General features: G+C 40.3%; 1 protein-coding gene and 1 long non-coding RNA gene across 3 annotated transcripts in view; one reads left to right on the forward strand and one right to left on the reverse strand.

Annotated features, from left to right (window-relative positions):
• MOCS1 (molybdenum cofactor synthesis 1) overlaps positions 1 to 14,751 on the forward strand; it is a 30,975-nt gene extending 16,224 nt beyond the window's left edge. Inside the window, exons 5-11 of one of the 2 annotated variants that reach the window (XM_015857520.2) lie at positions 1,959 to 2,020; positions 3,030 to 3,141; positions 3,471 to 3,583; positions 4,285 to 4,395; positions 6,145 to 6,265; positions 7,713 to 7,760; positions 11,582 to 14,751. In XM_015857520.2, coding sequence (XP_015713006.2) covers positions 1,959 to 2,020; positions 3,030 to 3,141; positions 3,471 to 3,583; positions 4,285 to 4,395; positions 6,145 to 6,265; positions 7,713 to 7,760; positions 11,582 to 12,453 — 1,439 coding nt within the window. In that variant the 3' untranslated portion in view covers positions 12,454 to 14,751. Of the gene's footprint in view, positions 1 to 1,958; positions 2,021 to 3,029; positions 3,142 to 3,470; positions 3,584 to 4,284; positions 4,396 to 6,144; positions 6,266 to 7,712; positions 7,776 to 11,581 lie in introns of both variants that reach the window. The other variant, XM_015857521.2, reaches the window with a different exon arrangement.
• Positions 37 to 11,582, reverse strand: LOC107311184. The gene is made up of 3 exons (XR_001553913.2): positions 8,547 to 11,582; positions 803 to 871; positions 37 to 707 (listed from the first exon to the last, which is right to left on the reverse strand). It is a non-coding gene; the product is annotated as an uncharacterized LOC107311184 (long non-coding RNA).
• Positions 14,752 to 16,518: the final 1,767 nt, after the last annotated feature.

Here is a 16,518-nt window from a genome sequence, read left to right on the forward strand (position 1 = left end):
CTACATTCCTTAAGTTGCACATAAGGTTTTCTTAGCTGTTGCAGAGCTTTTTGATCCCATTTGAGGCTCTGGGTTCTGCTTACAGCAACATATCATTATCTTGCTTGCCACATTCAGCTCATAAACTTAATTGGAAGGAAAAACTACCACCATGCCTGCAAACTTCCTGGGTGCATGCAAAACAAGTAGGTGATGAAGGAGAAGAATGACAGGTTCTAACTTCAAACAAGTGCTTGCAAGAGTTAGGTTACTGCTTCCTTCTTACTCTTCACATTCTTTTTGTGGCCAGGAGTGGTACTGGTTATGTGTCTCCTGCTTTCCTGTGATTGTGCTTGATGATACGCTTACCAGACAGGAAATGGTTAAGTAAAAGTTTGGTGTCCTTCCTTTCTATTCTGATCTAGAGCTCATCCAATGTCAAGTGTGCAAGAATATTATTAAGTAAGCTATTGCTTGTTTCTGGTAAGCACCTACAGATAATTAAGTTACAAACTTTTCAGTAGAGAACCTGAGTTTCCAGTAGATCAGAGATGGGAGAAGAAGTTTGATGAAATTACCCAGAGAAAGATATAAGTAGGAACAGCACAGGGATTGTCAGCACAAAGCTACAGGAAGATATTGGCCTTTTGCTAGCATATGTAAATTATTTGCTGTTGAAGACTACAGCTTAGGGAGGAGTTGCTCAGCCTCATACAGTGACTTGTCACCTGCACTTAGAGTGCAAAAAAGAAGGGTGCTTAGTCTGTCTTAGACTACTTAAGAGACATGCTTACAAAAACAGTAGCTGTGCACATCCACTCACCAGAAATGTGTCCCCAGCGGTCTGTAACTTTGTCCCATTCTTGCTCCCATCACCTTGTTTCTCTGCCAGCTGGTGTGACAAGAGAAAGTAATATGTCAAATCTAAAAGTGATTTCTTGATGAAAGGTCTTAACTTAAAAGCTGACAGAAGGTGTGATTTGAATGAGATGGTTAGGAGGCTTTCATAAAGGCCTTTGTAGTCATAAAACTGCATACCTATATTTTTTCTCCTTCCACATTTAAGAGGTACATGTAGAGGGAGAAAGTACTCGCCCTTAATTAACTCTGTATGTGTGTCTGGGAGCTGTTGACAAGTACAGACAATACTAAAGGGGAGGGTGAATCTGGGCATTTCATTCCCTGGAGTCAGTACAGCTTTTGACATATTTCATTTGTTTTAAGGGTCAAAGGACAACTGATTGCTTTTCTAAATGCTTTGACTCGTTCTCCCCACATTGTGGTCACTAAATCCACAAGTTCAAAGTAGTCATAAAATGATAGTCATGTAAAATTCTGCTGCTTGTGATCTTTAATAGCTTTAGAAGCCAATTAGGTCTGTAGCAAGGGGGAAACGAGGGGTTTTTGTTTGTTCCTGACTCCACTCACTCTTCCCTACACACACATTACAAAGATCCTTTTAAAATTCACTTAGCAACACTGTAAATACCAGATTTGGACCAATGAGATTCTGCTGTTTTAGCAGAGACACATGTGCTATTATTATCAAATAAACAGTAATTTGGTATTCTTTCTTCATTCCATCTGGAGACAATTTACAAACATTTGCCACTCCCCTTAAGACAAACATAATGCAAAGCAAAGTGGAAGTATGGAGAACTGGAGAGTCATATGTTAATGCTATATGAATGTCCGAAGTTGCAGAAAAGCATCTGAATATTTTTGACTACCCAAATACCATTTTAAAAAAATGTGTATCTCACTAACTTGACAACAGTAATGCTGGCAGCCTTTAGGGGAGGGATAGAGCCGAAATCTCTTTACTTGCATCTCTTCTTACTTAAGCCATATCTTCTGAATTGGATTGTTTTATATGTTGTTTATTTTTGTTGTTGTTTGGTCATCTTTTAGTCCTGTATCTTCTTCCATGCTCTGTTTATAAACAGGAAGAATAAATATTTATCTTTTCTATATCTTAGGCTTTCACAAGGTAATGGAAGGAATCCACAAAGCCACTGAACTTGGCTACCGTCCTGTTAAGGTAAAGGGAGTGATAATCTACTCTTTAACTGTTGTTTTTTTTATTGTAACTTGTGATAAAAGTTGCAGCTCACTCGCTAAGGAATTTATTCTCTCCCATTTTGTCATAGTCCCAGATAATTTTTGGTAAGTCTGAAGATCACACCAAGAGGTATTTGGTGAAATTCATATCTCCTCACGCACCTCGGAATACAGTTCACACTGCCACAAAGCATATTGATCACCTAGCAGCAGGCTGCTGGGTGGTCCTGCTCTTTACTTGCCTTCTCCTGCCTCCTGTATTGAGCTGGCACTTGTCTGACCCACCTATGAACTTGGCCAAGGAAGTTAATAGGCAGAAAAAAAAGCCCTGCAGAAAGACTTTTTTTTTTTACTCCTTTTTTCTGGTTTATCTCTTTCATCTGCTCACAGCAGATTATGATGAGGGCCTGTGTCAGAGACAGGCAAAGGGAGTTCTCCTTTGGAGGTGCAGGTAAATCAACTTAGCTGTAACGTGAAACTTCACCCTAACTCAGCTTACAGTTCAGTAGCAGTTGTTCCCTTCTGTTTCACTGTTGTTTTGGAAGGTCAAATACATGTAAGTGATGTAGGCTAAAAAGCTCTGAAAAACACCAGCCAAAATTCACACCCGGTCTCTGAGAACACTGTCCTGCATCAACAGCTCTTCTCAATTTAGAGTCATCTGCAGACTTACTTAGTATACCTTTGAGTCCTGCATCCAGATCATTTATGAAAATATTAAAGAGAACTGGACTCAAAACAGAATTCTAGGGAACTACAATAATGAATGGTAACTAGCATGCCATAACTTCATTTACCATCACCTATTTGACCCCAAAGTTTGACATAAATGATCAGCTATACAAATTCAGTCTTGCCAAATTCTCTTTTCTTTCAAAATATGTTGTTCTTTCTGTCTACTATAAGTATATTAGGACTACAAAGCCTTGTGTAAGAGGAAAGGAAGTCATTCTCTGCTCTCTAATTTTAGGTATCTGCTTTTCCTGCAGGTAAACTGTGTGGTGATGCGAGGTTTGAATGAGGATGAACTGCTGAACTTTGTAGATTTCACAAAGGATCTGCCCCTTGATGTGCGGTTCATAGAATACATGCCCTTTGATGGTAATCGCTGCTCCTTTGAGATTTTTGCCTACTATATAGCGTGCCGTGAATATATATTTGAATCAGGTTGGGGTTATTTACTCCTTGGGCTTTTCTCCATAATTTTTGGTGAGTTCTTCTGGGGAATTTTGAAATTCCCTGATGTTATTTCATTTTCACCTTATCTATCATCTGTGGGTACACTGGTGAAAAATTAGTAGCAGAATTAGTTGGGACTGAGACGCCTATAAGGAAAAGTAAGATCTATGGGGAATATAGAGGTTGTTGTTTCCTGACTAAAAAAAAATAAAATCCACCATCTACAGTTGTGCTGGTTTTGTTAATTTTAGGCAATAAATGGAACTTCAAGAAGATGGTGAGCTACAAAGAAATGCTTGATACAATTAAACAGCGATGGCCTGAATTAGAGAAATTACCCTGTGAAGCTTCCAGCACAGCCAAGGTGGGGATAGACAAAGAATATATATATAGCATATATATATATATATATAAAACCTCCCTTTACCCCACATCCCCAGAGTATGCTAAGTTCAGTATTTACATTAAAAATAATAATAATAATAAATAAAAAGCAAAAAGTACTCAGTGTAGTAACTGTGGAATTTCAGTCAAGCTGGATGCATGTGGTTTGACACTTACTTAAAACACTGGTTGTAATTTTCCTCTTTAGAAACACTATATGTTTACTAAATGCATCAGTGAGATAAAGAACTACAGGATTGCATCCTGTATTCACACATTTTGAAACTTCTCACAGTCTACATCTGTGTGTCTGATTGCACATTAATGAACTTGGTGAAACAGCTGTTCACTGAAGTAATATCATTGCTCTAGTGTGCAGTGTCACGTGGGGAATTTCTAACCCACAAGAATCTATCTCATGCCTCTCTAAGTAAGAATAGTCATACTAGCATCACTTGCAAGTCAACCATGCTGGCAAACATATAACAAGTTTGTGCATTTCCAGGAATGGAATAGAATAGGCTGGAACTCCTGACAAATCTGATTTTGCTTTTCTATCTTATGTAACCTTAGAACCAGAGAAAAATCTTTGTTAAAGTGTCTTCTGGTCTTTGGGCACATAGAGGTTTTAAAATGAGACCTTTAATATTGACTCCTTTTTCCTCCTCTCCATTTCTGTAGAGCTACAAAGTGCCACATTTCCAGGGACAAATCAGCTTTATCACCTCCATGTCAGAGCACTTCTGTGGATCCTGCAATCGGCTGAGGATAACAGCAGATGGGAACCTGAAGGTTGGTAGTGAAAACATGATTCCCTTTGCTTTCATGAGGCTAAATGGGCATTAAAATACTTCTCTTAAAAGTAGGTAGGTTGAAAAGCAGGATGGAAAGATGCTAAGTTACTATCAGCTAACTTCTAGATTACCTACCCTTCATTTTGTACGTTGTATATATTGTTTAAGTTTCTTGGGCTGTTAGGGAAATGTTATAACACCTTTGTTGTTTTCTCTGTTTTGCTAACATAGTTAATTTCAGCTGTAAAACATCAGTTTCAGGGCCTATAAATATAAATATTTTTTTTAGTCTTTGATCTAAGAGCATCTTAAACATATGACCAGCAGATGATTTCCCACTGAATTCAGATGGGAAGAAAAATATCTAAGCAGTGGTTAAGGCTTGGCTTTTGTGTTCCATGAGGATCCTGTTCTATTTCACCAAAGATGTCCTTAGAAATCTTATTCAAGAACTCTCTGCATATTTGCTCAGCAGCTGCAGAAAGGGGAGGAATAACTATTTCCTGCCACGTTGAAACTGGAAGCTTCCAGGGGAAAATTGAAGTTTCCAATTAAAAATTGGCACTTATACATTGTCACCTAATATTGACAACAGCTGTGATGCTGTCTTGTCAGATAACCAAGGTAGCCTGGAGGCCCAATGGGCTAAAACATTACGCGAGCATCTCAGGCTGTCTACACGCATGTATGTAAGAGAGAAAGCAAATCACCTCCATCAACCTTGTATTTCTTCAATATGCTAAACCTCTACAAAATGCCTTACTCAGAAGTTACTAAGAGCTGCTCATAAAAGATGGCATGCAGTAATGACAGAACTGAAACTTAGCAGTATGACAGAACAGAGCTCTAAAAAAAGAAGGATGATGAGCTACGTTGATTAAGGATAGTAAGGAGAGCAGCTATCCTATAAGCTATGAGAATTGATAGTTAAAGAAATGCTCCGTTGCATAGTATTTGCAGTTTGAAGGAAATTTGCCAACATGAAATCTGCTCAGTTAAAGGAGGAAAAAGATGTAAATCTAACAAAGGCTTACTACCTATTTCTAGTAGTTTTGTGTGAGCCTGTTTTCCTTTTTGAGGAAGTCAGTCCTTCATTGTTCAGCAGAGCTGCTAAAGCATCTGAATCCAGAAAAGGGCATGATATGGTTGTTAGCTTTCATTAGTAAGATGTTTGTGATGTATCCATGGCTCCTCTTCCAGTATCAGACTAGCACAAGGGAAGAATACCTTAATAATGTTACTTAACAATGATAACAAAGTATTGTGCTAACTTGCTGGTATAAATCTTCCTATTGGAATTGAGTTACATCTCCAAAAGCCTACTAAGCCACCATTTTATATTACTGAGCAACAGTTACACTTAGCCATGCTAATGGTGAAATGTTTGCTTTACAGGTTCAGCTCATTCTGCTCTTAGCTGCAAATAATCATATTATTATATAATAATATAATGAATAAATTATTATATATATAATACAATAAATAATCAGCTTTCCCTTAAAGCTGACCATGGAGAGCTGCTTTGGCTTATGGCCTGGCTTGTAAGGGAGCCATTATAGCAGTTTTATGTTGTCACCCTCAGAGATTGACAGAGGTGGAGTCTATGAAATAGATGGTTTTGTGTTGAGGCAGCAGCTGTGCAGCTGACTTTCCACTTCACAGAAATCTCTTATCATTGACCCAAGCCTTGTCTATTATGGGAGGACCACCTACTTTAATCTTTCTTGTTTCCTTGGGTTGACTGCAGGTGTGCCTGTTTGGGAGTTCAGAAGTGTCCTTGAGAGATCATCTACGGTCTGGTGCCTCAGAGGAAGAGTTGGTACAAATCATTGGAGCAGCAGTAAGCAGAAAAAAGAAACAGCATGCTGGTATGTTTATTGTACTGGAGGAATAACAGCAGTGAGTAGGATAGGCATTGTTATTCTGTTGCAGTGGGGCATGTTGACTTACCAGAAAAAGGGAAGGAAAAGGTTTGTAAATGAAGCTGCAGTAGTCAAAGAAAAAAACTCCCATCTAATAGGAGCATTTTTTGATAGAAAGTTTGTCATTTACTGGTCCTGCAGGCCCTCCAAAATTTGAATAGCAATTTAAAATTTCCTAGTCCTTCGCAAGATCTGGCACCCTGACTGTCTAGAAGTCTTCCAGCATGCCTTTTGTCTTTAAAGAGGTGCAAGTACCATTGCTAATGATCATAACAGCAAAGTGTAAAGCTAAGCAGAAATCAGTGGAATTGCACCAGGTCCCCATTTTCTTAGAAAGTTAGTTTGCTGTAAAATAAGCACTAAAGCTAAGCTGAGCTCAGCCATTAGAACAGCTACTTCACTAACACGTTTTCTAGAAGTGACAAGTCTTTTTTGAGTACACCAAAATATGTTGCCAGTCTAGTGCTCTGGATAAGGTAATGATGTATTACCTTATGATGTATCTAGATCTTCATGCTGTATTAGTTTTAATTTATATTTACATAGTCTGTATTTAAGTCACATCTGAGTCTCAGCATGTTGTGACAATCCAAGCAGACATGAGAATGCTGACCTTTTGCATATTAACGGTCTTCACGAACATGGAATAATTGCCTCTATATTGGCCCTCTTGTTCTCTTGCAGGTTCTACCTGTTTAATAACAGTTGGCTTTACTCTTTTTTACTTACAAATCAAAAAAATTTAAGAAGAAGCTTGTAATTCTGACTATAGGCTTGCTTGTAAATGTTCATTTCTCTGACCCAGGAAAAATAGTGCCTTGTAAACCTAAGGGTAGGAGGGAAGACTCATTCCATTTCTTTTAGGCTATTCATTTCTGAGTTTCCAATTTGGGAAAGAGAGGTGAGTGTTTTCCCATCTAGCAAAGGCATTCCTGCCATCAAGAATGTTTACCTGATACTTTCTTCTTCTGACTTGTGTTAATCTCAGTACTATCATTGAGGATTTAGAAGATTAGACTTCTTTGAACTGGACCACTGTTAACAGCTTACCCCTACAACAAATAAAGTTGAATGCTATAGTTAAGAAATAAGATTGACCTGACTTGTTTGAATTATGTGCTAGTTAGACTGTAATTCAGATTACAGAAGGATCTGTGGGAAAAGGCTATACAGCTTTATGGATATATAGCAGCTGGATGCTTGGAGACTATGGCAGCTATTTTATTTTTAATATCATTCTAGATTCCTCCTCCAGCTCTCTTGATCTTTATTGAGCTTTGGTTTTCCTAGCATACAGGTTGTACTGTGAAGAGCAGAAAACTAATATGAACCAGATGCATGACTTAAAATCTAAAAAACTAGGATTTTTATGTGTTCCTTATTTTATTTCTAGGCATGTTTAACATTTCCCAGATGAAAAACCGTCCAATGATCCTGATTGGTGGGTGACAAATCAGTACGTAATAAACATACCATGGTTTTGTTTGGCTTATGTCTTTTTGGGAGCAGAGTGGATTGGGCTTTTATTTTGAATGTGCATACACTTCTGGTTTAGATAGAGAAATAGGTTTCTTAGTTTTAAGCATAACTGTATCTTAAGCCAAATTTCAGAAGAAGGAAAGGTTTTATGTCCCTATCCTCTGTTTTCTCTAATTTTGAGAATCATTATGTTTTCCAAAGGGAAATCACTAGCTTCCTCTTGCCAGTCTGCTTTCTTCACGCCTAACAACAGTATACTAACTAGTCAGGCAGTTTAGGGATGAGTTTTATGAAGATTACTAAATGGCAGTAGAAGCATAAAGGATTCAGGACTTTCATTCCTGAAATAAGAAATTCTCCTCTGATTACACTATATAAAAGCAATGACATAACGCATGCAAGACTTCTCAGCTGTCTAATTCTTTGCTTTGGAATCTGGAACTTGAATTTTCATTATTCGGAAATACCTTCTTAATGTTGCAAAGTCATAGAGCATAAACATTTAAACTGCAGTATCTGATGTCTCACCAGTCCTATGGATAAAAGCTTTTATTTTTATCTGTCTGTTGGATAGACATTTGCTAGCTTCCTATTCTTTCTGAAGCTCTGTCCATGAACAATAAGGCACTGCTTGGGAATACTTGCTGTTCCTTGGAAGCAGTGAAACAGCTTCTGATAAGCTTTTGCAACAACAGACAAAGTGTCACTAACAGTATCAATAATCACATAGAAGAAAAAGTTGACTTACCCAAGTGGTGAAGAAAGTCTTTGGCTGTAAAACAGTCCTTCTCAGAAAGCAGCCCCCATCCAAGAGATGTTCTCTCTTTGGAGGCTAGCCCTTAAATGAGCCCAGGGGAGGAGAGGGGTGCACACAGGAAGCACAGGTAAATTGCTTTCACCTGTGCCCTGTGGGCCAGCCACCCTCTTCACAGGTGCTCAGTCATCAGCTCCGGCTGTGACATAATAGTTCCCTTACACCTGTCTTCTTCAAAACACTTAAGTGGTATTGAGAGTTAGCAATGCAGTGCTGTTTGGACATTGTTCTACTGTGTCTTACCAGTCAGACCCTTGTGATTTTACTGCTGTTGCCTTTGTTGAGAAATACATTCCTCAAAAGTCTTTATACTGTAGCTGTTTGCACTAGGAATATTTTTCCCCTTTTGGACCACCTTTTTCCATGTCGAGTTTTAAAGTGAATGACTTTGGTAGTGCAAGACTAACTGGCTAAGTTTGCTTTTGCTCTTTTCTATTTGGCTACTGTCTCATTGTGTTCCAGTCAAAGGGGAAAGAGGAACTATTGCCTGAAGTGTGCACACACTAGTTACAGGATGAAAATAGTTTTTAATTTAAAGATGATGGAAAATACTAAACTTCCTACAGTGGAATGAGAGCTATATCATTTCACAAAATGCTTTGTAAAATATCCTCACTCCAAAGTTAACATTCATTGTAACATTTAGGTATGTAGAGATCAGATCTATCTTAATTCCTTTTGAAAAATGCTCTCACACACTGTCTGACGTACAGTAAAAACAGAGACAGAGAGCCTGTCCAGGTCCTCCCCAAGCTGTTCCATCTCCCTTTGAGAGTAACTGATGTCAGTATCTTCGTCAGTGGTACAGGGTCCATAACTGGCAATGAGTGGAAAGAGTCTCACTGTTAGCACATGGAGAACTGCATTTTGAATGACAAGATTTAATTCAGTGAATACTGTCTGGTTTTGCTAGTCCTAGTATGACAAACCTAGCTTCTCCTCTACACTGTAATTGTCTGAATCTTTGCTGTAATATGGTTTGTATGCTATTCCCCTTACTAAAACACTCATTCGGCAGGTTCATTTCACTAGTGAAGAGGAGTTCTTGCTTTTAAGCGTCTCCTAGCTTCTTTCTTTCCCCCCATCACTTTGCTTGCTGGAAGCTAACTCACTTAACTTGCAGGTGTATTAGTTGGGTCAAAAAGAGAAATAGTTTGTCATATGGGTTCAGTTGTATAATGTGTAGTGCTACAGAAAACCATGATCCATTTTTTGTATTTGTATGAACAATGCATGAACATAGATGACTGAACAAAGGCAAAACAAAGATATTTGCATGCATTGCTGTCTGTTGCTATATTTTTACTTCCCACTTTACTAGAACTAACACTACTACTTCCCTTTTCTTCCTACTGCCACAAAATTGTGCTTACCTGCCTTTACACTTGTCTCCCTTTGCAGTCCAGATTCTCTTGAAGACAAGACACTGCAGGGGATTAGCTTTAAATTCAAAGTTAATCAGGGGAACCAGAAGAATAATTTGAGTCTGCATTTTTGAACATTATATATTTTTTGCACATTACATAGCAGAGCCTAGAGAGAAAGGGAAAGAAAGCATTATTAAGCATAATTTTCTGTGCTCTTCAAAAGCAGAGCATTGTTATATTCAAAAACAGTTATGTTTACTTAAACCCATTTCTCTAAAGGTAAAGACATTACCATTAAAGTTATAAGAATCGTAATTTTGGTGGATAAGCCATCACTTGTGGATCTGAAAGGGTTTTTGCTTGAATTTAGAGTGTTATTGGGATTATATTTTAAAAAGTATAAATATCTGTGATTGATTAAACTTCAGTAATGGGCACTTTCCAAGCAACAGTTGGAGGATGAGATGAGAAAGCTGTTAAATTCACTAGTCCCTTGTTACAGCAGAAGCTGGGACTAACAAGGAAGACTAATAAAAAGATGAGGAACACAGCTAAAGTGTTATCCATCCTGTAATTGTAATGTGGACAGCTCAAGGTAATATTTGTATGTCTGGGCAGTAAAGGTAACTCAGAAAGGTGCTCCAAGTTTCTCACAAAGTAGAGCAAAGAGAACAGGAGCTCTAGGAGAAGACTGGTTATCAGTGAGTTTATTAAAGTAAGGCTTAGCTACTTACATCTATACCATTTTCTCTGCACTGACTTACAATACAAATTTCTTATGTGAAAAAGACTCCTTCTGTCTTGACACCCTGGCATTAATCCCTCTGCAAATGCCAAAACCAAGGGATTAAATGTGAAGGGGCAGGACGGCTGGGAGCTATGCCAGCTCAACTTGGAACATAGCTCTTAGTAGATTTAAAATATGTCTGTGAGAGGAGTGTGATTTTTCCAGTGCTTAAACTTCAGCTGTCATTAATGTGGTTAAAGCTGGCAGTAGTAAAGAAGGTTCCCATCACAGAGCCGCCCCGCATGATGTAGACAGTGCAATTGCAGGTAGTGCTTCTGGTCCTAGCTGTCCTCAGGTTCTGGCATGACCCTTCTCTGCAGGGGATGAAAGCAAGAAAAGTGTAGCTGCCCGCACTAGGAGAAGGTGTTTGGAAAAGAGGAGCTGAGAATCCAAGTGCAATATTTTTTACTTACCCTGCCAGGCTTTCAAAGAAGACTCTGGGAGAGTCTCAAATAGGTGCTGCGATGCTGTGACTTGCTCATATTTCGGCCTGCTGCTCTTGTGAGCTTCCTTGGCTGATATTTCTCAGTAAGTGTTGATACTTTTTAAAAGCAGAGTTATTTCCTCTTGTCAGAGACTTCAAAATAAGTGTTTTAAGTCCCAAGGTTCAGAATAACAAGTCAGCAAATGCTGTTGTGAGGGTGAGTGAGAAGACAAAGCTTAAAGAGAAAAGGGGATGTTTGCAGGTTTCTAAAGCTTTTTGTAATACAGAAGGTCCCAAGCAAGGCTCCAAGAGTGTTCTCAGCTACTGCAGACTTAGTGTAGCTTTCTGGTTAGTGAGACAGACCCTCATGTTATTTTCTTTTCTTTTTCAGAGCCTTCACTGATGTCATTCCCTCTATGCCAAGATGCCCTACAGGATGCCCCATATTTAAAACTGTGGGGCCATGCACTTAGCCATTGGCTAACTTTGAGAGCAAGTTTATCCAAGCAAATGGGAAAAGCATTAATAAGAAATAAACTTACAAAACAGCTTATCCTGCCAAAATTTCACCAAGAGCAACAGTGGTACCTAAGGACAGGAATCCTACAAACCCAGCTGAGAGGCTTCTGTGTCTTCCAAAAGGACTTGAGCTCCACGTCTGACACAAAGTGCCTTGAGGCTTCTCCAGTTGGCCAAGTTTCTAAGGACTGTCAGTCCAAAGAGGCAAGTCCAGGATCTGAATTCTCTAACAGGAATTTGGGATCTTGCACCAAGATCCGTCGTGCCTCTGATAACTTGACTCACACAGATGAGGAAGGACGGGCCACAATGGTGGATGTTGGAGGGAAACCAGATTCCAGAAGAAGTGCTGTTGCTGTCGCTATTGTTAGCCTGGGTGAGAAGGCATTTGGGATGGTGAGGCAAAACCAAATGAAGAAAGGGGATGTGCTGGCAGTAGCACAGATTGCAGGAATTCAGGGAGCTAAACTGACCAGCCAGTTGATCCCTTTGTGTCACAACATCCCTCTTAGCCATGTTGAGGTGTCCCTGAGCCTGGATGAGGCCAGATGTGCAGTGGTGATTCGCTGCTCCTGCCAGACCTGGGGGAAGACAGGTGTAGAGATGGAAGCTCTGACAGCTGCCAGCTTGGCTGCCCTGACTGTGTATGACATGTGCAAAGCAGTCACTCATGACATTGTCATCGAGGAGGTGAAGTTGCTTAGTAAGACAGGTGGGCAGAGAGGAGACTTCTCTAGAAGTTAAGAGTCTGCGTCATATCCAGACCCTTCCAGCCCGCTAGATAACCACTGCTAGAACACAGCCTCTTACAGAACAGCATTTGCTCAGCAGTAGTAAGCTTGTAGACCTCAGTAGGTGTGCTATACCACTCTCATTTTGCCTTACCCTGTCACTTTATTTCTGAATGAACAGAGGAACCACTTAGCCAGCTGCTGAGTAAGTGGGTTTTTAAAGGACAGATTTCTCTGCTCAGCCAGTAGTTTCATTTTAGTGTCCTCACCACGAGGTTGAGCAAAGATTCCTAGTTATAGTACAGAAGGTTTCTTTTTCTTCTTGCTGTGAAATATTCACAGCTGCTGTCATCACACCATGCAACTGTGAGCTCTGGAAATGAAACAAGTGTTGAAAGTACTGTTATTTGGCAACTATCCTTAAGTCAAGGATTAGGATTTCAGAACTGCTTCTGTCTGTCTGTGCCCCCATCCCCTCAGACGAGTTTAGATGGTGACAGGGAGAAGAAAACAGCTCTGAGAATTTATCGTTCATCAGAGATTATAGCTGTGGAACAGTCAGGGACAGAGGGGCAGCTCCTGTCCCTTTTCAGTGCTACTGCAGTGGGAAATATCCACCTCTCCGTTTCAAAACAAAAGGAGATTGCAGCTGCCCAGCTCTCTCTACCTTGAACACTGTGAAATGTGGTGTAGAACATCAGATTTCTGGTGTTGGAAGAATTATTTTGCTGATCTGAAAGGCAACTTTTATGATTTTAGAAGCATGTTCCAGCATTTTGACCTTGGCACTCAAATACATTGAGGCACTGTCTGGATGCATGTCTGGTTTAATTATGCCACGCATGGAAGTAGGTTTCAGCTCTCCCTTAAAGTATTTAAGAGATCCCATGTAAGTTGCCAGAAGTGGATTGTCATGTATCTCTTAATAGCTTTGCTAATTGACTTTCCTAGAAAGAAATTAATCAGCATTTCCATTAGGGTGGATCCCTTTTAAACATTAATTTATGTGCTCTGAAGATGATGTTTTCAACTTTGGTTTGCTTGTTTCCTAGTACTTGTGGCTAATGTGAAGCTCCATATGGTTCAGGGTGCTGCCTCTCAATACGCACAGAGAGTTGAAGACAGCTTTAAGTTAAGGAGGCTACTGGGGGAATTGTCTTAAACTTTGCAAGCTGTTACTTCTCATGGAATAAGGTTAAACTGTGAACATCTCTAAAGCACACAGCACAGTCACGCACATCCTCCTCCTTTAAAGTAAGCACAGGTCTAATATGAGGAGTCAGTAGGAGATACTACAGATGTATTTGCTTCTACATTATGAATCTCATACAGTAGTTAACATGAAAGCACTTTTCCCATTGCAGGTTAATTAGATTCTTTTTTTTTCATTGTCACTGAGGTCAGGCACACATAACTGCAACAGCTACTGCTGAGCAAGATCAGAAAAGCAGAGGAAGTCTGCATAGCTTAATAACAGAGATGCTCAACACTGCAAACGTTTTTAGGCCTGTATTCACTGTTATATTCCTGATTCCATCAATGTCACTAAACTGCCTGTAAGTCTATAGTAAGTTAGCTTAACATTGTACAGAGGATGGCAGTGAATTATGTCACTCAAGCACCTTCCTCAGATAGGCACTAAGAATTCCAGCTGACTCTGCAACTACGAGAGACCACATTCACCTATGGAAATGCTGTGCACGTCATCTCCCCGAGCTCAGCATAGAAACAAATCCCCTGGAAAAAGCAGCATGCCTGTAACCTAAGTATGTTAGCTGACTTAGACAAGCAGTTAACTTCACCCCCCCCTGCTCCCACCATGCGCAGCACAAGCTGCTCTCCCAGCCTTCACCCAGTCTTGAAAAATTAAAGGAACCTAGAGGTAGTAATAAAGCGATGCTTTGGGGCATACGATTCTTTGGCTTCTGAGAAGTTTGCTGTCATGCTGTAAAGCTCACAGAGAAGACTTAAGATCATACTGGGGACTGCAGAGCACACGCACGATTGCCACGCACATCATACCACTTAACGCACATCTCACTACATACTTTCCTGGGTTGAGAGTGACTAGAAGCTTTGGGCAAATGTACTTTGGTGCCATTTTATGCTCATGTTGTTCTATTGTCAAGTCTCAATACTATGCACATTTATAGATGATGAAACACATACTTCAACAGAACATTTTGCAAGAGAAATGAGTTGGTATGTTTCAGCGGTGCTGGGTGGGCAATGGTATAATGTGATGAATACTTTCTGAAGGCTTGCTTTTTTTGTCCACTGTTTTTAATAAATGCTCATTGTAATTAATTATTTCACGTTGTTTTGAATACATTTTTTCCCCATTCACTCATCAAAAGGAATGCTTGTTTTTTCAGTCCTCAGCTTCTATAAGTAGTCAACTCAGAATGAGCAAGACGACAGACTTTGAAAGTTACTGTGATTAGTCAGCAATTATGAGGAGATCAGTCAGGATAACATTACTGCAAGGCAGCTACTATTCTTTTTTATGTTGCTGAGTGAAACTCAGCTCCATCTGGCTGTACTTAAATAGAACGATCTTGTAGGCTTGGCAGCATAATTTATCATTTCATCTTTAATCCTGCTGTCTCCCACTTCCCTGATTACACATCAGTGGATGCGAATAACTTAGCATTGCTGTGTGCTGCAGTCATGTAAGGAAGGAGCACTTCACCCATTCTCCTTAGCCTAAAGTGGCCACACTGAAATGAATGCCCCATGGAACTGCCTGTACACAAGTCCATCCCTCCAGAACAGTGAAGGCTGTAAGAGAGGTTCTCTTCCTGATACAGCTGAGCTGCCAGGAGAGATCTCACCTTGTTTGCTATCTGGAAGGCTGGTAGGAAGCAGCATCGGTGGAGCAGTTTGCTGTAACTTGCTACTTACTCAGTGCAGCCCCATAGGAAGCCAACAGCAGGCACTGTGCAAGAGGGCTGAGACTGGCTGTACTGCTAGAAGGTCTTCCATCTGGCATAGCCTAAGAATGCTGCTTACCCTGGGACTACAGCACAGTATACATCTACTTTACATCCACTTTCTGATTCCATGTTAGGAAAAAGGTCCTAGATTTCTGACAGTTTAAAATGCAGTAAAGCAATGAGCCTACCACATCTTTCCAGAAGATACCATGTGCCACTAACACTGTACGTGCCAGATGCAACTGGAACACAAAGCAAGTGTTGCTTGCCCTTACAGCACATCTTTTATCCTCTCCTGGAGACTCATTTGTCCCAGCTAATTTCCCATCTGTGTTTTATTGTCTCTTCCCTGCCAATCCAGCCTGTGTCTTTTGTGGCAGGCAAGTTTCTTTCCTTCCTGGCCACATCCTGAGGCCTGTCACCCCACCCTTAGACTGCCCTGGAAAAAAAAAAAAAAATAGAAAAAAAAAATGGATGCAAAGTACTAAAGGAGAAGCCAGCAAAGGCTAGGCCCTAAGTAAAATAGGGACCTCTTTCAGCACGAGGATTGCATAAAACCAGACCCTAAAAGCAACAACAGCTGAGCACTAAAAATGGGAAGAAAATTTTAGCCATTCTAAGCCAGTGGTGACCTGCAGAAATTCTTCCTAAGTCACTGAGGTTACTCAGCATCATGTGGGATTTGAGTGAACAGAATCCAGCCCTCTGTCCCACCCCTCTTCAGCCCATAGCTGGCAGCTCCTGGCTGGCTCAGCAACAGTAAGGCAGGCATGTAACAGCTTAGAAATGGCTGTAATGTAGTGTGTGCTTTGGCCAGGACACAGGACTGCTAATTAGTTCAATGAAAACATGGTTTACCTCCCTCCATTTTCGACAGCCTTGTTCCAAGAGCAGCTTAGCTTTTCAGCAAATGTGAAAATGGGAGTTGCTGGGTGCAATGGGCTGACTGAGCTTTTTTGGGACACTTCAGGACAAAGCCTCAATGTAGATCTCAAAATCAAGTGATCTGAGGAACACTATAAAAGCTATGATGATGGCAAACCCCGTGACGTGCCTGGCACGCTCACTGGAAAGGCACAGGGTGGAGTGGCTGAAGCCTGCCTCACAAGCCAGGCCTGAAGGGCTCTGGGTGAACCCAGTGC

Source organism: Coturnix japonica, chromosome 3 (genome assembly GCF_001577835.2).
Source record: "Coturnix japonica isolate 7356 chromosome 3, Coturnix japonica 2.1, whole genome shotgun sequence".
Lineage (NCBI taxonomy): Eukaryota > Metazoa > Chordata > Aves > Galliformes > Phasianidae > Coturnix > Coturnix japonica.